General features: G+C 45.5%; 1 protein-coding gene across 1 annotated transcript in view; it reads right to left on the reverse strand.

The window, feature by feature from the left end:
• LRRC1 (leucine rich repeat containing 1) overlaps positions 1 to 22,187 on the reverse strand; it is a 159,894-nt gene that overhangs the window by 26,217 nt on the left and 111,490 nt on the right. Inside the window, exons 5-10 of the mRNA XM_075554964.1 lie at positions 14,699 to 14,755; positions 14,368 to 14,431; positions 13,874 to 13,948; positions 12,297 to 12,441; positions 9,693 to 9,811; positions 9,194 to 9,277 (exon numbers count right to left, since the gene is read on the reverse strand). Of these exons, the coding sequence (XP_075411079.1) occupies positions 9,194 to 9,277; positions 9,693 to 9,811; positions 12,297 to 12,441; positions 13,874 to 13,948; positions 14,368 to 14,431; positions 14,699 to 14,755 (544 nt within the window). The remainder of the gene's footprint in view (positions 1 to 9,193; positions 9,278 to 9,692; positions 9,812 to 12,296; positions 12,442 to 13,873; positions 13,949 to 14,367; positions 14,432 to 14,698; positions 14,756 to 22,187) is intronic.

The following is a 22,187-nucleotide window of genomic DNA, read 5'->3' on the forward strand; positions in this document are numbered from 1 at the left end:
ATGTGACCTCTTCCCTGGGAGAGGGACAGCAGAGAAGGGGGGAAGGGAGACCCCGAATAGGGCAAGATATGACAAAGTAACGAGGTATAAATTACCAAGGGCATATGAGGGAGGGGGGAAAAGGGAGGAGGGGGGGAAAGAGGACCTGATGCAAGGGGCTTAAGTGGAGAGCAAATGCCTTGAGAATGATTGGGACAGGGAATGTATGGATGTGCTTTATACAATTGATGTATGTATATGTATGGATGGTGATAAGAGTTGTTGGAGTCCCTAATAAAATGTAAAAGAAGAAAAGAGAAAAAAATGATTAGGGCAAAGACTGTACAGATGTGCTTTATACAATTGATGTATGTATATGCATGAACTGTGAAAAGAATTGTATCAGCCCCAATAAATTGTTAAAAACAAAAAAACAAAAATAAAATAAAAATAAAATAGTCACACACAAAAAGATGATGGTACCCAGGAATAAACCTAAACAAAGAAACAGAAGACCTGCACATAGAAAATGACAGAATATTATATAAGAAACCAAAAGAGATCTACACAAAGGTATTGTTCATGGATAGGAAGACTTAAATGCTGGTCCAAATTCCTTCATTCTTTAAACTTTTAACTTCATTATTTAAAGAAATAGACAAACAAATTACCAAACTCATATTGAGAAGGAAGAGGCCCAGGAGAAACAGAAAGCTTCTCAAAAAGATGAACAAAGCAGCAGGCTGTGCACACTCTCACTCACAACCTGCCACACAACCAACCACAGTAGTCCCAACAGCCTGGCCCTGGTACAATGACAGGCACACAGAGAATGGAAAAGGACAGAGAGCCAGAAATAAAAGTATCTACCTATAGCAACTGATGCTTGACAAAAGACCAAAACACCATAAATGGGAAAGGAACACTCTTTTTAAAAAATGATGTGGGAACAACTGGATCTCCATCTGAAGAATGCAACAGGACCTATATCTTGCCCCCTGCACAAAAATGAACTCGTCAGGGAGTGGAGACCTAAACGTGACTGTGAACTATAAGGATCATCAGTGAGAAAACTGGGGGACCTTAAGGGTCCTGTTACAGGACATCCACACACTACCAAATACAATAAAGGAAGCATACACAGTGGAAGACAAATTATATGACTAGGAACTATTAAAAATCAAGCCTTTAGACACATTAAAAGAGTAAACTGAAGCTCACGGGTTAGGGGAAGGTCTTTAGCAATGACACAACAGACAAGAGACTGAATACTGAAATCGGTAGAATGCTGCAACACCTCCAGTAAGAAAAAAACAAACAAGCAAATCATCCAATTAAAAGTAGGCAAAGGATATGAATAGCTAATTCACAAGGGACACCACTTGAACGGCTTACCAAGCACACGAGGAAATGCCCCTGGTGACTGGCTATCCGGAGATGCAAATCAAAGCAATGAAGAGCTATCACCTTACACACACCACAATAGCCCAATTCAAGAAAGAGAATAACAAATTCTGGAGAGGATGTAGACAGACTGGAAAGCTTATACACCAATGATGGGCTTGTAAATACGCACAACCATTGCGGAAGGTGATATAGCATTACCTAAAACAACTGGGAATTGAAATACCAGGTAACCCAGTAATACCTTTGCTGGGCATACACCCCAAAGAAGTACGGGACGGAACAGGAACAGACAACAGTACGCTCTCTTGTTCAATCAATACAGCACAGTTCACAATAGCAAGGAGCCTGAGAGAGACCAAACGCTCATCAGGAAAAGGATGGCTAAAGAACTCTGGTACATAAAACACACGGAATACCATGGATCCCCGCAGACCATGGTGAAATCATGGAATGCCTCAGGACACGGTGGACCTGGAAACCAAGATGCTGAGGGAAGTTAGTAAATCACAAAGGGGCAAACATTGTATGAGTCCACTGCTGTAAGGATACACACCAAGGCAAAGGCAGGCTTCTGCTCTTAGATCATGTAACTCTCTAATCCAGGCTCCCAAGCAATGAAGTAGTCTGCCGAGCACCCATAAAACACGCATCACCCTCTTTCAATGAACTTGTTAAAAACCACTTCAACAGAGGCGCTTCAGACTGGAGTCACCTTCTCGAGATGGGGAGAGAGGGAACCCATTCAATTGCTGTCATACAACATGGTGCTAAGATCACCTCAAATCAACAGATACTTAAGAGTGAGAAATGAACTGTATTAGAAGTTCTTATTAAAATATTTTTTTAAAAGCTCAAGTCCAGATTGGGGGGAAGGGGACATGGATGTCTCATGCAAGGTATTTATGTTGGTGGGCAAACTGGGTGGAGCCACCTCCTCTCGTGAAAAATACCTAACAATACTTACATAGAACCCAAGAGAATACGCTCAGCACTATATTCTTAACTGGACCCTTTTGACCTATCTTTTACCCAGTCCTTGTGCTAGAGGTTACCGGAACTTTAGGCTCTGTCCTTTTGAGAAGCACAACATCTGTCATAGGCCACACCAGAGGAATTCAATATGGAAACCCCACTAAGTGAACTGGGCTTTACCTCAAACTCACCTGTAGGGCATTTAAGAAACCGACATACTCCCTTGGACTTAAGGTTGAAAGGCCCTGGTGTGAGAAGAAGCAGATGACTTCTGTCTCAAGGCTATGGAATTGGCGCCATTGGACTTTGGTTCGACTCTCTTGCTTTGGATACCCAATAAATAATGGCCTGGGAATGCCATACATTTACTATTTTCATGTCTCCTAGCTGTTTTACGGCATGTACTCATCAGGTAGGTAAGGTTCTGTGAGTGAGTGAGTTTAAAAGTTATCACCAACTTCCATTGTTCGTGTAAACAGTGTCCATATAGGTCAACAATTCTGAAGCAGGCTTATACGGTGATCATTTCCTTTTCTCAACAGTGTTTTAAATTCTATGCCACTTGCTAAATTAATGACACAATCAACAGAATCAAGCACCCTTTGCCCCAGGGGGATGACTGATGATATTCCCTAACATAAAGTGATAATGATACTTCTAAATGGAACTGGAGACACAGATAAAGCACAGACACACATGCATGAATTGGGGGCTCACACTTAATTGTAGCCCCAGTCTGAGAACAATTATCCTGATGACCTGGCCCTGCTTGCTATTTGCCTACATGAAGATAACTAAAGGCATGCGTGCTGTAGCAACGTGTGCTGAAGAGACCAGATGGGCCTCGGCTCTGAGAAAGAACAGCAGCTGGGGTCTGAAATACTTATCTTAAAACAAGCAGCCATTAACTGAGGCAACAACCAATTCCACACGGAAGAAGCACGCCACACCAGCCTGTGAGTTTCAAGGATACTAACATCCACATTCAAATCCAAAGGAGGGGTTCGGGTGATAGAAGAAGCCCAAAATCCATGTGCAGGGTTCACATTTGCATCAGGCCTCCACTGAGTCCCCTGCGAAGCTAGTCCAGGGAGGGGAACAGCCTTGCGGGCAGAAAGCACGGTAAAGTCGATTACGGCCGATTGATCGTTTGGTCTTCCTTTTGAGTGCGTTTAAAGTTGCTTCGTTTTTAATGTTTTCTGTTGTATTCTCCATTGTTTGGTCTAGCCTGTGTTACTGGGTGTTTCGGTTTTCTTGCTTCCTATTGGTATTTTATATGGCTCTCTGTAGAAGAAATCCAGGAGAAGTGTATCTACAGAGACAGTAACTGGATGAGTAATTTCTGAAGCGCATGACCTGGGAGGATGGACGCGCAGTGGAGAGCTAGCCACATGCTCTGAAATGGATTGTGATGATGACAGCAAACTTCTTTTTACTGTGACTGACCAGTCAAATTGTGGGATATATGAAGCATGTGGCAATAAAACCTTTTCTCTTTTCAAGGGTGAGACCACCTTTACTTGTAACTTTGAAAAGTTCCTTTGCTCTAAGCCTGTGTTCACCATTTCTTCATCAGAAATCTAACTTTTCTTTTTCAAGCTTAGCAAGTTCTTCTCAATTATGAAACCCAAAGATCAACAAATACCAGAGTAACCAGCCTCTGAGAATCGTGGGGGACCCATAGTTTACATAATTGTACGGTGATGATATATAAAGATTATAGTAAAGTCATAGAGAAGATAAAATAAAGGAGTCAGACATATTTTATGGTAGCATGCTCACCTCCAGGATGACCATGATCTCAGTAGCCAGAACTGCTCTGAGAGAGCAGGAGGAGGAGATTCCACTTATTTCTGACCAAGGTCTATATATACTTCGGGGTGCAGAAGTCCCCATGATCACAGGTAACCACATACGTCACAGGAAGAGGTTGTTCAATAGGCATAGGGGTCACAGGAAGGGGATGAGCTGGGGGTGTACACGTAATAGGAAGGGGAGGAATGGGTACACAAGTGACATGATAGGTGGATCCTAGATTCAGATGGCAGCCTAACCTTGGTCGTCCTGGAGCTGGCTTGACCTATTTGGAGCTCTCCTTCAGGAAAGCAATCCACTATCCTTATCACCAGGGTGTGCCCCCCACCCCCTATGGTGGGACAGATAACAGTCTGATTGCTCTGGATGGCTGATGGTAGAAGGGAGAAAACTACACAACTGACCTCACAATGCAATAGCAAGCAGGTAACAACCTGGGGGAAAACCTTTCTGTACCCCACAAAACGCTTTTTGTTTTCATTTTATATTATCTATTTTAGTTACGGCAATTCATGTTAGCACACAATAGACTTATACTTCAACCATCTAAGTTGCAGCAATAAGAAGGCAGAAGGCTATTCTCAAAAAGAAAACCTCATCACTATAGACATTTCGGAACAAACAGAACACCGGAGTCACATAGGGTGTCTGCCAAGGACTGACTTTGACAGGTGATCTGCAAATAGGTCTTGTCTCGTTTGACTGGACAGGGGACCAGATAGCTCGTGATAATTTCTATTTCACTCAATGGAAATAAAACACTGGACTCCACATTGGAATGGATGTTTAGTTTCTTAAAGCTATAAATCCTATATGGTTCAAGCTGTTAAAAATAAGATTTCATTGGAAACATAATAAAACGCAGTTGCTCTTTCATCATATACATAACACACATACCAACTTCCTGCCTATCCATGAATCCCATGTTGAACGTGTCCCTTAATTCTTCCCATACACCAAAAATATAACATTTTTGTTTGTTTTTAGAACTTCTCCTTTCCCCAGAAGCAACAGGATGAGAAACAAAAGATGAACATCAGACACATGCCACGTTTCACAAAAGAAGCAAATCTAGTTTGTCACTTTGGAGATAGAAAAGTGCAAACAAATGACAATTCAGTGAAGACAGGTGGAACTGCCAAAAGACGATGACTTTCAGAACTTCGAAATAACTTAATATATATTTCACAGAATATATATATATAGTTTATATATATATATATATATATATATATATATAAAACCTAAAACAACTGGAAACGCATTCTTTGGGAGAGAAATCATCTGAACAAATCTCACAAACACAAAACAAAATGAGGTCCCACCAGGCAGGCCATGCAGTCATTTCAGAAGAGACAAAATGAATCTGAAGGACAATGTGCACCAGCTGCCAATGAAGAACACGTGGAGCAGCCATCCAAGGGGAGTCTCCATGCATTTCAGAAGCGAAATAGAAGGGAGAGATGCAGCTGAGGTCTGAACAATACTTACAAGGTAACAAGATCACCTGACTTTTCTAAACGTCCAAGCAGCGAACAATTAAGAAAACAAGAGACATTCATTGATTTGCAAATGTTTGCTACAAGTAACACAAAACACAAACAAATTCCATTATTATGAGCCACGCAGCACAATCGGCTTCCCGTTTGCGGTGGGGAAAGAGGAAAAAATGCTAAGACTGCTGCTATAGGACTTGGGAGATATGCCATATAACTGACAGCAGGAAGTAGGATCCAATTTCAAATAATAAAAGACAAATGGGTGGGGAGAACTGGACAGCGAACAAGAATAGACCACTAGCAAATAAAAATTAAGTTTCTATCACCAGGGTAAATAAAGCATCGACCAATAGTGACTATTGCTAGTACGGGCTTTTGGCATATCGATTGACTTGGCCAGCATTTCAGCTGAGGTCCGGCATACATGCAACTTAAGCGTTCAGGTTAAGGTCATACATATTTTGAAGCAAAAGAATCCCGTCGGGGACTTGTAGGATTACATCTGAGGGCAGCAAGCTTGGAAGCGGGGTGTACAGGAGCGCATGGACAGTGGCACGGGCAGTCCCGCCTTCACTACACTGACCACACAGAGACTCGGGGCGTGACACTGCTGCCCCTGCAACACTACGCAGTGCAAGCCGGGGCGCTCTCCCGCGGTCAGGGGCAAGCGCTCCGCCGCTGGTCTCTTCTGGGTTACACCTGCAGATTTGGAAGCATGTGTGACCTGCATTTCCCCTCGTGGGAGCTCAGAGCGTGCGAGGGCGAGTGAAAGCGTGGTCGGAGAGGTAGAACCTCCCCAACATCTTCAACAACCCGTGCTCCACCGAGCAGACAAGGGAAAAGGCACACACTGTCCCTCCTAAAGCTCCAAATGCCAGGGAGCTAAATCAGCATTCCCTGGGAAATGGACGACATGCAGTCGCTGAAGTGTTCTGAGGTTGGAAGTATCTCCACTTCTAAAAGCATGAAAAGCTGCTCTAGAACACTTGGATGGACACACCACCGAGCACACCAGGACAGGCAGACTGACAAGCGCTAACGGCACGCATTCAAAGTGAAGAGGGGACTGATGATAAGGAGATGGGGAGGTTTCATAAAAACACCCCCCCCCAAGTTCTTGTCCAGCGTGTGGGCCTGTGGGAGGAGGGGCAGGGACAAAAAGGGCTAGGCAAGTGGGGCGGTGGGAAGGACCACTCAAACCCACTGGGAGCGAACAGGAAGCTTAAAAGTGCTCTGTTCAGTATTTGCCGTGACAAGGATTGGGGAAACAAGTCACAATGTTCAAACAAACACAATGTCCAAAGTAAAGATAATTTGACCATCTCTGCCAAACAGGGCTCATGCTAAGCCTTCCCCGTCTCCCTGGTGAGGTGTCTTCTTTGTACTGCCAGTGGGAGAGCAGTGCTGTCGGCTGGGCTCTCCGGAATGTGAGCTGGCAAGGAGAACTTCTCACTGGGCCTGTGTCCTCATCCACAAAGCGAAGAAGTTGTCCCCACCTCAGGAAGCCAAGTTTACACAGGAGTAAAGGGAAACCCCTCGTGCAGGGAAGAAATAGACTGAGAACTATCTGTGGCCAATCTACTTCTCATCTACCTGTACCATTCACATCCAGGAAAGATGTTCAGACCACTCCCTTCGTGTTTTGGTGTACTGCTTAGGGACAAGAGCTGAGATGCTTTGATTGGTGGTCTGATAGTTGTGTCCTGGGAGCCCTGGTGGTGTACTGATGATGCACTGGGCAGTGATCCAAATGGTGGGCAGTTCAAAATCCCCTGCAGCTCCTCCTAAGAAAGACCGGGCTTAATACTCCTGACAAATTAGTCTCAGAAACCATCTGGGAGTGACTAGGAGTGAGCATTGACTCAGTGGCAGTGAGTTTGGATTGGTTTGATTGGTAGTTGTCTCCTAGTTAAGCTGAGAGGTAGCCTTAAGCCGTTGTCTGGAAAGCATCTCAGATGCCAGAGTTGACATTAAGCAGGTCACATGGACAACAGAGATCTGCACGCTTCCACTGGGGACGGTTGTGAGGACTAAGAACACTACAGGCCAGAAGGGCGGCTCTGGCCACCTTGGCAGAGAAGGCACGTGGGACAGAACAGCAAGCTGAGGAAAGGAAAGACACCCTTACCCCCGCGTTCCAGCTGGCTGGCAACTTCTAGGTTAGTCCTACTTAGATGTTGGAAAGGGTCCTAAGGAGAAATATGTAGAAACGCTACAAAGGTAGAAATTGTACCTGATTCACAATCCTATCAAAGAAAGTAACAAACCATATGTGAGGCTCCAGCCAAGGAGAAGGGGCTCATCGGCAATTAATCTAATACCCAGTCTCCTCCACCTACAACCCTTTACACACACACACACACACACACACACACACACACACAGCTTAAAATTCGTTTCAGGCTCAACTAATAATAAAATATCAAATTTGGCATTTCCCTTCTCAAATTTGTCTTCCTTCTTCCACAGAGAACATAGTCATCTTTCTCCAAGCCTTCCAGACACTGCCTGATTTGATCTACCACACGCTGACTCCCCACTCTGAGCATCTCCTCCAGCCGAATGCCTCCACCACCCATGTGCAGGGTGGAGGGAGACAGCCTCTTTCTGCTTGCTTGCAGCACTGACTGAGAAACATGTCCCCGGACCCTCGCTTGAACTTCCCACTCGCCTTCCTCTGTCCGTGAGCTGCCTTCCTGAAAAGCTCACTTTCACTGTGGGCACCAGCACTGCCCAGTGCAAACCTATGATCCACAATTAAGGTTGCCCTGAGATCTGGTTTTTGCATCTCGGTGGCCTGAGGGAAAGGGTGGAGTTGTGAATCCTCACAGTAGGCAGTGCCAGGGAATAAAGCAGCGGTTCTCAACCTGTGGGTGCCAAACAACCCTTTCACAGGGGTCGCCTGATTCATAACAGTAGCAAAATGACAGTGATGAAGTAGCAACCAAAATAATTTTATGGTTGGGGGGTCACCACCACGAGCAACTGTATCAAAGGGTCGCAGCACTAGGAAGGTGGAGAACCACGGGAATAAAGGGAATCTGTCATTGTGAAAGTTACAGCCATTGGAAACCCTGCAGGGCTCTGTTCTGCGACACATGGGCTTCCCATTGTGACCAGAAGTGATTCTCCCACAATGTTTGCATTCTTTTGGGGTGGGGTAGAATTTAACATTAAACTCAAAAATCAAACCCAAAGCCATCCACCTCCCCTGCACCCACTGTCAACTGCTGCCAATCCCTGCACATCCACCAAGCCCAAGACTTGGGTCTCTTTCTTCTTCCCATTTAACATCCTATCAAGTCACCTTTCCCAACACTGCTCAGAATCATCAGAACCCACCTATTCTCTTTAACATCACTGACGATCGTTCTCTGATAGAATCCCCTAGATCAGCTTTATGCCCATACGAAAGTTTGCAATCTTTAAGAGGTATCCTGCGACGCCTTTCAAAATACTGGGCATTTTTGATGCCCCCTGCATGCTGTCCACATTATCAGGACTTCTTTCAGAGCACATACCTCTTTTGGTAAAGACAGTAATTTATTTCGATCTGCATTCAAGTTGCTCAGCTTCTTAAGTTTTCCAATGCTCTTAGGTAAGGCCTGTGAAAACAAAGTTTTTATTATTACTCTAAAGCATCCTTTCAGCACAGTTCATAGTTTGTTTTTGTTGCTGTTAACGTTGCTGACGAGAGCTATTTTCAAGGGTTTAAGCAACAGACCTTCCTGGCATGAAATCAGACATTTGTAATACTCACTTCAGGGATGGAGAATCAATATTTTTCATTTTTATTGGGGTTCTAGCATGTTCCAGTGAAAGTAAGTCAAAGGGCCAGATGTCAGAGAAATACATGGAGAGGGCCTCTTCAACTTGAGTGAGAATCTGTACCCTCCAGGGCTTCGGAAAGTTCACGGGCAGACGGGATGAAAAGATAGTGGGGCTTTCCCTCCAGCCTTTTGAAGGCCCGCATGGAGCCCACACTATAAGGGCCTGTCTCCCGGTACCAACCACACTCACCAGGAGCCGATTTTCCGTCAGAACCAACTCTGTGAGGCTCTCGCAGTCTCCGACCGCTTCAGGCAACTGGGTGAGTCTGTTCTGATCCACCTTCAGGATGGACAGCTTCTTCAGTTTTCCTGGAAGAGTGTGATTTAAGCTCATCAGCCCCAAGTCCCTCCAACCAGGCACTGGCCACCTGCTGTTCTTGTTGTTGTTGTTTGCTTCCCACTGTGAGTTCACTATTTCCCTCACGCTGGCTTTTTAAGTTAGGAGACTGTTATCAGGCTCCCTTGGGCACTCAGAGCCCAGAGCCAAGCTATTTGTTAGGCCATCCAAAATGGCCAGCCATCAGTAGCAAATTATTTTCAAAACATCGTATTTATCTACAAAAATATCTTACCAGCCACGCCAGAAGAAAAACAAACGGCTGGCTCTTGCTGGATCTTTGAGGTAGCCCAGAAGGAGCTTCGTGTATGCATGAAAGGCATTTGTGCCTTATGGTGAGAATCGTCTTTATTAAAAGCAATATGAACAAAAGCGACTCAGAGAAAATCCCTATAATTCACTGTTTCGGTATGTACGGGAGAGGGTGGTAGTCTGTGAAAAGCCTGTGCGGGCTGACTCTTTCACACAAAGCAGGAACACTCAGCTTGCTGGTGATGCCCACGGGGGATAGAGATGAAGGCGTTTTGCTAATGCCTTTTCAGGGTTCCCCCCTGACTGACAGGAACCCTCAATGGCTCAGTCAACCCTCACTTCCTCCTCAAAGTCAGACCGCTGGTCTACTCTCCTCCTCCATGCTGAGAGCAGGTACTGGCCTGAGGACACTTTCTCTGGAAAGCAGGCCCTCCCCTGAGAGAGACAGAAAGCTGGCGAAAGGGTCATGTTCCCCACAGAGAACCACGTGCCTCATTTGCAGCTACAGGGCAAGGAGGAAGAAATTAGGGCTTCCAGAGCTCTATTTAGCTTAATCCCTAGCCTGTCCCCCTAGGGTTTTCACCTGCCTTCCCTTGCAGAAGAGGCAGCCATGTGCTCAGAGTTGAAAGATCTCACCCACCCCAAGACAGGAGGGGCCCCTGAGCAGCCAGCATCACTGAGTAGGGATCTTCCTGCCTCCCATGGAACACTTGTGCTGACAAGTCCTCCTACCATCACTAAGTCACCAAATCTAATTGGTGAGAAGGCTCGTTTAAAGTTTTTATTTTTTAAGTTCTTGCTTTAATTGAAATTCACAATCCTTTCTTTCCCCACCAATGGGTGTTATACCAAACCACCAAACGTGTGGAGTGGATTCGCTCCACGGGCTATAATCTTGGCTGGAGCCTCTCTAGAGGCAGGTTGCTAGGTCACTATCTACCATCTGCTGGGTGCATTTCAACCTCCAGGTTGAGTGCCAATTGTCTGCACCACCCAAGGGCCGTTTGTAATAGGCTGCTGCTATATGCCAATGAGGGGATTCCAACTCACAAGGGCCCTATATTCACTGCCACCGAGTCCATTCGGCTCAGAGGATGGACCAAAACTGCTCCTTTGGGTTTCTGAAACTGTACATCTTTATGGGAGCAGATGGCCTCACTTTCTCCCACGGAGCTGCTGGTCGGTTCAAACCACTGACCTTTGCGTTAGCAAAAGAGAGCTTAACCACCGACCTCCAAATGCTTCCAAGGCAGCCATTGCACATCTCCTAGCTCTCTGTACTCCAAGCAAAATAATCCCAGTTCCTACAACTGCTTTCACGGCCACATCTGGTTCTCACTAAATGTGTACGCCTAGAGTCAGAGTCCCCATCAATTTTGCCACTGGCCTTACCAGAGTCAATGCCAGTCTTCCTACTGCATGGCTAGCACTTTTATCTCGACCTAACACTGAAAAGGAAGTAGGCCTCTGCTGTACAGCTTTGCCCGCTACTGGAGACCCCTTCAAGCACCTCCTTTGATGTCCTGAATAAGAGGTACTTGCAGGTCAAAGACAGCAATCTTATAAGCACGGTAGGGTTAAAGATGGTTCCGTAAAACTTTCACGTGGCTCTGCTTATGTTGGAACTGCCAGTCCGTGTCTGCTCCTGCCTGTTCTGTTCTGAGTTTATTTTCTCACACAGGACCGCGTTCCTTTAGAGGAAACGGTCTGGACTGATCGTTCGAAAGGAAGCAGCAGAGACTGGCTCGGGGGGAAGGACAGTCTCCCACGGACTGGGACAGGCTCTGCTCCAGGACCGCACGTTTCCTTTGAAGAGCGCCTTCCCTCGGCCGCGCGCGTTAAGGAGTTAAGGTCTCCGATCCTACCTCGGATGCTGAGCGAGTGCATCCTCAGGGACTGCTCAGGTGGCTAAAGCACATGCCTCCATTTGGGCTTCGCCTCGGCTGAAATCCCTCGAGACAAGGTGCCGCTGAAGTGGCTTTGAGTCCGCGCTCATAAGTAATCATGCCTGTAGCTGCCACCCCACCAGGACAACAGGACTGCGTGCATTCGGAGAAACGTAGGTGGTGCTGCTTAGTCTTTGAGCCCCTTCTTTAAAAGCAAACGAGCAACAGCACCGCAGCGTCGTAACGGTGGGCTGAGCGTGCTCCCAATGCTTCCGCCCACTGCCAGTGCCCTCAGGAGCCACTGGGTCCCAACACTTACCGATGCCATCAGGAACTGCTTCTAGTAAGTTCTGGGAGATGACTAAATCTGTTAACGAAGTCAGGCCGCTGATCTCTTCAGGAAGTCTTTCCAACCTGTTTTCTGAGACATCCAAGCACAGCAGGCTCTTCAGGTTTCCTATTTCCTACACCAAGTACGTAGAAAAGGAGAAGCGCATGTCAACATACCAGGGAAGCCATTTGCTAACAGGGAGTGGTTACATTTGAATCCTGATGCCGTCCCAGGATGTAAGCTTTGGTGAACATCTAACTCCCGTGTAGAGTTGGGGAGGGCGGGGCTCTAAAACCGCAGAGCTCCCTTGGGTGGAATTGGGATGCTGCAGGAATCAATGACTAAGAGCTGCTGGGAGAGATGCCAAGGCCTCCACCTTCACGCTCACGTAACAGACAAGAGGGTGAAAGCCAGCGAGAACAAACGGCTTCAAGGTCACACAAAGAGGGAAAAAGGAGGCTGGAATCCAGTTCTCCCAGTTTAGAAGCTATTACTCATGAACAGCTTTACACTCCAGGCGGACTCTAAGATTTTCTCTGGGTAAGAAACCACCTAAGTTGTTGCTCTCCAGGGAGAGGTAGGGAGATCTAGCTCTGGTGGGGTAGTGGTTATGGGCTGAGCTTAGATCCATAAGATTAGCAATTCCAAACCAGCCACCACTGCTCAGGAGAAAGACTGGGCTTTCGACTCCCTTGGAAACTCACAGGGACAGTTCTACCCTATCCCACAGGGTCACTAAGAGTTGGCCTGGACTCAACAGTGAGTTTAGAGACCTGAGTAACACATAGTACTTGTTACTGTAAATATCAATGTGATTGCTCTTTGGCAAAGCAGGAGCATACATATGCTCATCTGCATATCCTTAGTGTCAACAGGAAAGATGTGCATGCTGCCTACTAAGAAAACCATCTGTCCAGGACTGGGGAAGGTGCCCCGGTGAATTTCACATTCAGTTTAAGAGCGATCTGCACATTCCTTATAGATGTTGTTTGTATCTGACTCCACCTCTTTTCCACCCTCCCTGCCTCTATTTAGATTCCTACTCGCAGGATTGTGAGCTCAGCCTCTCTCAGATTCCCAAATCCATCCTAGAAAGTGTGCTTCCTAAACTCCCTTCTAAGGTGCAGATCGAGCCGTGTAATCACACCACTCCCTACTCCAAACAACCTGGGACTTCCTGACATTCCTCAGTCTGGGGTGAAGGGTTCCATCACTTGGTCTGACCTATTTTTTCCAGCCTATCTTCTAACTAGTATGCACGCTGTGATCTCAGTCTGCTATTTCCTGTCTAGAGGAAACCAGACTACATTTCAAGACTGACCCCTACAGTTGTTTGGCCGCTCAGTAATTCCCTTTAACAATGCCTCTTCCTAGCAGCCCAATGCATAACCCACTGGGCTGCTGTCACAGGTCAGCATATTTGTCCAACTGTGCTTTTCCAATCGGTGTTGTTGGTTGTCAAGATCACTCTGGTGAAGTTCGTACAGCCACCAGGAAGCCATGAGCTCCCTCCCTATTGCTGCCGTCTTCCGTTTCGAGAAGGACATTGTGGAGCGACCACCTACCTGAGGTAATTCTGACAGTTGATTTCCATCCAGCCAGAGATCCTTTAGGTGCACCAGAGCCCCGATTGATTCTGGCTAAAACAATAAAAGCAACATTAGGAGTGGCAGAGACCTAATTTTCAGTCTTCCATTAAAAAAGGTGGGGGTAGGAATTTTTTTAAAATGGGGGGAGGTTCTAATTTACTGTCAGTGATTGGATACAACAGCAGAAGTTTGCTGGTACTTGTCCAGCTTCAAGTGCCCCTTTCTTAAAAGTGTTCCCTACTTCGCCCAGAAATGTCAGTCACTTCTACCTCACCTGCCACCCCGTCCTGACAATGCCCCCAACTCCACCCAAACTATAATTCTTAACCTGCGTGCAAAGCAGCCCCTCCGCTGCAGTTCCCACTCAGGCCGGTACGAATATTCACTTGTAAGTGTCCCTATTCCCTCCCTAAAATAGTTTGTGATCATTTAGGATACATTAAATTCCAATCTCCCTACTACAGACTTACCAAAATATATATTTCGTTGTTTCCTAAATCAAGTTCTTCTAGTCTCCGTAGCTGGGTAAGAGAACTATTTAAAAAACAAAACAAAAAACAGGTGAGGGTGGGGAGGGGTGGGAGAGGCCATCCAGCAGTTTACTTAGAAATTCAGAAAAGCATGGTACGCTTCACCTGAACTAGTTTTCCAAATTAAAATTCTTTCTATGCCTTGGAAGTACAAACTTCCCAAATAACACAGAATCTTTTTGACAGTTCTTTAAAACATGCTTAAAAAAATTCATACAACAAGAAATTCCCTCCCGACCAAAACCCCTTTTAAGTTTCCGCAAAGACTCACTCGGGTAGATAAGTAAGAAGATTCTCTCTGAGTTCCAGGGACGCCAGGTTGTAAAGACTAGAAATGAACACAAGAAAAACTCATAAGAAACATTCTTAAGATTCTCCTTTGGGCAGCTCCCCCATATACACGCCCGGCCAGCAGCAACGCTTAATCAAGATGTGCAGGCCATTTCCTACGGCAGAAATATGTGCTAACACCGCCTCCCCACCAACACAAACATATCCTCTAGCGCCCCAAATTCAACATTACAAATACAGGGAGCAGTAGGCCATGCCCAATAGGCACCCTGATTCAATTGCTTTGTGCTTGTGGAGCGTGGCAAGGACTCACGAGCCATTAAACCACCACCATTCCTGGGGCCCAAGATAGACGCCAAATCTGTGCTTCCCAACTGTAGGATGACAAAAATGGGTGGTGGTCCATGAAAACATCTTTACTCTCCCAGGGCTCAGAGATCTGGGTCCAAATGTGAAGGCGGGGGGCCTCACCCCTATTTTACGTCTCAGTCCAAAGAATCCAAGCACACCTCTTCAGATTGAGACACTCTGGGAGTAATTTCCAGTGAAATGCATCAGCGATAATGTGATCATACGCCTTGCCCAGTGCCTGGGACACAAGACGGACAGCATTTATGGTAACAATAATCATGCTGCTTTTATTTTTATTAAACCCCTGAACAATGTTCCATGGCCTCTCAGGTAGAATTGTGTCTCTTTGGATCCTGGTGCAACGAGACAGATGTTCTCCCCTGACACCAATTCTTTGGGTCAGATGTTGACAGGCGGAGATAGTTCTGCATCACCAGACACCCCGACCTATTTATATACGCTGGCACTGGTACAATGCAGTGATTCCGAAAATCTGGGATCAATCCACCTACCACCTAAGAGGTACTGTGCTAAGCTCTGAACTGACCCAAACGCAGGCTTTTGCTAATAGTGTCCTGGTAAGATTCCAATGTGGAAGCATTTCACTTGTGAGCACACAGAGTACAGGAGTCAGGCATTAACCCAACACTAATCTGTTTTAATCCTCTCTTCTCCTGACTTCCGAAAGAAAGCCAGGATCATATGTCCTAACAGCTGGTTACTGGACATCAGAAAGTGTCGATTTGATTCAGGTGAACCGTATTTATACAGGCTTAAAACCTGCCCGCCAGGAAATGAATTCAGAAATTCTGCACAAGTTTTCTATCTCTTTCTCTAGTTTTAGGGAGCTGAAGAATAAAAGTTTTCTCAGTGAAAGTAATAATAAAGTACAAACTGTATTTTAAACTATTTTATATTGGTAAAAGCATAAGTAATAAAACATTTGCTACGTCAACAAAATGCATGTGTCCAATTCAGTGACATCAATTGTGTTTGTCGTGTTCTTCAACCAGCACCATGAACCACCCCTAACGTCTCCCTGCTCATTTCAGCTCAGGATCACCTCCACGTTCTGACTTTCCTTCCCCCACCCTCCCACCTAGCACTGGTAACCAGTAATAAACCTTGATCTCGATTCAAGTCTACTTTTTTTTTTTAACTCAAAAGTGCTGCTGGTAAATGAGTATGAATTGAATGCCTATGTTTTCTCAATGAAATGTAACTTGCTGGGAAGTGTCGTCAATCTGATTTGAATTTCTCTTGTCAGGGTGTTTATGAAATAAAGGGGAGGGGGAGGGAAGACCCACCCACCCCACGCCCCTCTAGTATCTACTTCTAAACCTACCCGTGGCAAAAAATGGTAGCAAGCACCATTTTAAACAGGGTTCCTGGGTAGGGAAAACAATGAACACCCTTGGCTGCTATCTGAAAGGTGAATAGTTTAAGTTCAATCAGAGATCCCTTGGAAGCAAGACCTGGTACACCATGTCTTTAAAAAAAAAAAAAATCAGCCATTGAAAACCCTACAGAGAACAATTCTATTCTGAAATTCATGGGCGCCAACATGAGTCAAAGTCAACTCCATAGCAACTGAAAACATTACAAATAAATTTTAAAACTCCCTACCACTGAGTCTAGCATGACTCATGATGCCATCCTGGAGACGCTGTGTGTTTCTGAGATGGTAACTCTTCATGGGAGAAGAAAAACCCTTCTTCCTCCCATGGTGGCTTTGAACTGCCGACCTTGCAGTTAGCAGCCCAACACATAATCACTACCCAACCCGGGCAGCAAATCTCTGTGGGAGTAGAGCACACCATCTTCCTCCCATGGAGCAGCTGGTGGCTTTGAACTGCCGACCTACTAGTCAACAGCTCAATGCATCCTCGACTGTAGGAGATTTACTTTAGCTCTAACATTTCTGGTAGGTCTTAGCTAGTTTTATAAAGAAGCTAAAAAGTGGGCTACTTTCTCTCTAAAGTTTTTAAAACCGTTGGTGGAATTCTTTTCTTCTCCTATTCAATATTCATTAGCTTCGCACCTAGCTTGGTAAACTGGGAGCATCCAACTATGACTAAACGGAGTAAAAAGTCCTTTGCTTAAACAGCTTTACTCAGAGCCCTGTCAAAACATCTTGGACAAAGGCAACTTTGCTCAGGCCAGGTGCTGAGTGCAGCACAGAGGAGACCTGGAAGAATCCCATCAGCACTAAGCACCGAGGTCTGCAGAGACAGTGGTGACAGTGGGGTTAGTAGTTGGACAACGGGGTCTTGTAGTAACGGTTAGCAGCCTGTTCTACATCCGGCAATTCCAGTCTTGGTAGAACCTTCCATTATTTTAGGAACCCTGGTAGCTCAGTGATTGATTGCTGGGTCGCTAACCAAAAGGCTGGCTGTTCAAATCCACCATGTGCTCGATGGGAAATGAGGCAGTCTGCTTCTGTAAAGATTCAGAGCTTCGGGAGACATATGGGGGCAGTTCTACTGCCTTCTCTGATCACTGTGCGTGGGAACAGGTCAGGTCAGGCGGCACATGGTTAATTATTCAGCTGCTAACTGAAAAGCTGACTCTTCCAACCCACCCAGTGGCTCCGTGGGGAAAGCCTGGGTATCGGCTCCTGGAGAGGTTAGTCAAGACAACCCACTGGACAGTTGTTCTCTGTCATACAGGGTCACCAAGAGTCAAAATCGAGGACTGGCACTCTACAACAAAGTCACAATCCAAATCCCACGAATAACAAAGCCCCTGCCCCCAACTACCTGGATCAGACTTGGCATCCTCTAGTCTCTAAAACTTTCTATGGAATTCAATGTTTGAAAAGACTTATCAATCTGGGGGGGGCGTATGTAAATCTTATGACGCTGCCCACTCCAACGGACAATGGGATCTGTTCGGTCCTATGTTACAAGGATTGTTCCCCACCCACCACACCCATGCCCCAACATAACGAGTACCCCCATTAAAGTGCAAAGCTTCGGACTACAAAACCTCTTCATTTCTACTGTTGGGACAGTCTGGGAAAGTGTGGATGGACGTATGCCTCACACCAAACACATTTTTACACTTCCAGAAGTAAAATATTAACAAAAAATAAAGTACATAAATTAGTTTTGCTGAGGTAATGCTTTCTCACTATTGTACACTTTAAAAAGCAAAGAAAGAAACTGAGACATTAGAATCAGGCTCCATAGGTCTGTCGATGAACGTGGCATTCCTCCCAAGCACGACTGGAGTAGGACAGGCCGAGGTCTCCACTCCAATTCCTGGCCTAGCCCCTCACTGGACAATTTGATTCCACCTTCTGAATTATTCCATCTCAATTTCTCCCAAGATGAATACCATTCTATCGCGGCAATCAGAACACCATCTATTTTCCCATCATGTCACAAGAACACGTTTTGTCCCTATCTCCATGGGGCAGGCCTTGTCCCCAAGCACTGGAAGCTTCCCTGAGCCTGGGTCCTATGTAGTCTCGGTCACCATAGTCACTGCACTGCAGAAACCTGCTCCAAGACAGGCGTGGGAGACAAGTGGGTACCCCTGGCCAGTTTTTACTACATGTGACTCCCGGACACCATGGAGTGAAAAAGCAAAGAAATGTTTGGACCACAGATTCCCGTCTCCCACATAAGCCTAAAGCTCACAGGATAGCCTGGACGAATCGCCCTCAGCGTAGAGGAACACTAATTGAGTATAGAACAGAACCAGATGCTTGGTCCTCATCAGGGTGGGCCCTGGATGGTCAGAGACCCGCGTGCAGAGCCCCACCAGCCCGCTTCAGAGCGTGGTTCTCCAGACACTCCCCGCACAGCTAACACCAAACAGAGTGGGTCTGAATGCAGAATCAGAGCGGACACAAAAGGCGAACAAGGAAAGAAACTTAATGAGCTCCCTGCCTGGTCTTTGGAATACAGCGCAGGTGCACCTCGTTGTTTTTATTTATTTAATCTTTTCATTGGGGGCTCCTACAACTCTTATCACAATCCACATATACATCAAGTGTGTAGAGCACATTTGCACATTCATTGCCCTCATCTTTCTCAAAACATTTCCTCTCCACCTAAGCCCCTGGCATCAGCTCCTCATTTTCCCCTCCCTCCCTACTACCCCCTCCCTCATGAACCCTTGACAATTTATAAATTATTATTTTGTCATATCTTGCCCTATCCGACGTCTGCCTTCACCCACTTCTCTGTTGTCTGTCCCCCAGGGCGGAGGTCACATGTAGATAGATCTTTGTAACTGGTTCCCCCTTTCCAACCCACCCTCCCAGTATTGCCACTCACACCACTGGTCCTGAAGGGATCATCCGCCCTGGATTCCCTGTGTTTCCAGTTCCTGTCTGTACCAGTGTCCATCCTCTGGTCTAGTCAGATTTGTAAGGCAGAATTGGGATCATGATAGAGGAAGCATTTAAGAACTAGGGGAAAGTTGTATGTTTCATCGTTGCTACATCACACCCTGACTGGCTTGTCTCCTCCCCATGACCTTTCTGTAAGGGGATGTCCAGTGGCTTTGGGTCTCCACTCCACCCCCCAGCCCCCATTCACTATGATGTAATTTTTAGGGACATCTCGTCTTACAGTGCACACTGACACTGCATTTTTTAGCAGCCTGAAGGTTGGTGACACCCCTAAATCCATCAGCTCTGCTCATTTTGTCAATGGGGTGTGCCTACTTTGGGACTCACAGTATTTAAAACTTTGTCAAAATGCTAATGATGTAGGTGTCGTGTTCACATTACACTGAACAAGGTATGTCTGTTATCCATCAACACTGCGCTCAGCCTATTCCCATCACCACAACCGGCTCACTATCTCTGCATTCCTATCAGCATCTACCACAGGGCACACGACAGAAATGGTGGAAAAAAGAATCTGAACCCAATCCTCTCTCTAGCCGAGCAGAAGCCCTTCATGACTGGGAGAGCCACGGAAGACCTACTCTACACGGACTTAGCGGCCGCTTCACTTTTCAAAATTAAAGACACCTGGCATGGCCAGGAACTGGAATGGACTCGGTACCAGGTCTTGGTTTGGGGTTCAGTTAAAACATTATCTAAACAAGGGAGAGCGTTCTAGTACCTACATGAGACAAAAGATTAGCCACTTGAGAGACAATGTGAAAATGACTGGTCTCTAATAGCCCTACTTGTAATAAGGGCAAATGTTACCTTAAATGCTTAACCATAAACTTTATTAGATGAGAAAACTAAGGAACAAAGAGGACACTCGACCAAGGCCTCACACAAGTTGCAAAGGCAGGAAACTGCATTTTTTAATACTATGATCTGCTACCGTTCACTCTTGAAATACTTCAATTTTGTGAATAGGTAATATATTAATGTGAACCATAAATATATATATTTCATGTATAAGGGGAGAGCAATATACACAGAAACACACACAGAGACAGTTGTTAGGTTCCAAAGACTAGGTAGGTGGTTCTGTGAAAATGGAGGACCACAGCAGGTAACAAAATGGAGGGTGACTACATCACCTGATCACCCACCAAGGGTGGACCCTAAGCGTAATCATCAAGGCTAGCGACACTCTCACCTCATGCCTAGGCGGTCATTATTCTTAGATATTATGTTGCAAATGTAAAGAACAGTCAGGTAAAGAAAGGACTTTTTAGTATTATTGTAAATGTGAAATGTCAGACAATGAGACAGTTGTTACGGGAGGGTTAGGAGTGTGTGTGTGTGTGTGTGTGTGTGTGTGTGTGTGTGTACATACATATATCCAAAGCAAACTTAGTGCCTTGAGTCAATTATGACTCATTGTGATCCTATAGGGAAAAGGAAAACTGCCCCTGTGGATTTCAGAGGATGGATCTTTTTGCCGGAGCATATATGAAGTACGGTGTTGGCAATGAATACTGATCGTACCACAGACTGCCAGAGAACGAACAAATCTGTCTTTGAAGAAGTACGAGGATTATGCACTTCTTTCTCCAAAGTTCTATTATGTACAGATATAAAATGTGAGACAAATCTCTTAAGGAAAGCAGAGTGCCATATGGGATTAGAATGCATCCCTGTGCTTCGCCAACACCATCATTCACGGTCGTCAGCTGTTCGGCAGTCCGCCTCACTCATCACCCAGTCTCATAAGCACGGGCGACAACTGAAAATGCCGTGGCTCAGGTCAGGCGCACCTTAGTCCTCCAAGCGATATCAGTGCTAAGACTCTGAACAAGTGTTAGTTTGGAAAGTCTTTTCCCACAGATTTGCCGACTGCAATATGTCTCTGGATTTCTTGGCTGCTGCTTCCGTGGGCACTGGCTGTGACTGTCAAAGTAAAATGAAATCCTTAACAACGTAAATGTTTTCCCTTGATTGTGATGTTACTTATTGGTCCAGTTGTGGAGATTATTGTTTTATGTTTAGGTAGGATCCATATTAAAGGCTGTCATCTTCCATCCTCATCAGCAAACAACGTCTGCACATCACAAGTGATTAATGCACCTTCCCCAGTCTTAACACCCCATTCTTGTCAGTCCAGTTTTTCTCAGGTTATTCGTTCAGCATACAGATTGAACAGGTATGTCAAAAAATACAACCCTGATTTTAAGCCTTTCCTGATTTTAAAGCATGTGAGATTCCCTTGTACTGTTCAGGCAACTACATAAATACATCTTCGTATTTGTACCAGATTCATAGGAGCACAATTAAATGAACTCAAATGTTCAAACTCTAACCTACAATTTGCTTCGATTGAGACGGTCAGATGGTTTTGCATGGTCAATGAACTATAAGGGAGCATCTTTCTGGTACTCTCTCCTTACAGCAAAAATCCACCCGATGTCAGCAATCTATTGATGTTGCTCTCTTCTGAGTCCAGTTAATGTTCTGGCATTTCCAGCTACGTTTATTTTTAAATTTTCCTCAGCAAAATTCTACTTGCATGTGACATTAGAAAGATTGTTTAATAATCTCTGCATCTGCGGGTCTCCTTTCTTTGGAATGAAAACAAGACTCTCTCTCTTATAGTCAGTTGCCTAGGTAGCTATTTTCCAAAATCTTGGCATAGGCTAGTAAGCAATGCATCCAATTGTTAAACACCTCAATTGCTATGGGGTTACCAAAAAAATCCAAACAAACAAAACCAGATAAA

This window comes from Tenrec ecaudatus, chromosome 7, assembly GCF_050624435.1.
Source record: "Tenrec ecaudatus isolate mTenEca1 chromosome 7, mTenEca1.hap1, whole genome shotgun sequence".
Classification (NCBI taxonomy): domain Eukaryota; kingdom Metazoa; phylum Chordata; class Mammalia; order Afrosoricida; family Tenrecidae; genus Tenrec; species Tenrec ecaudatus.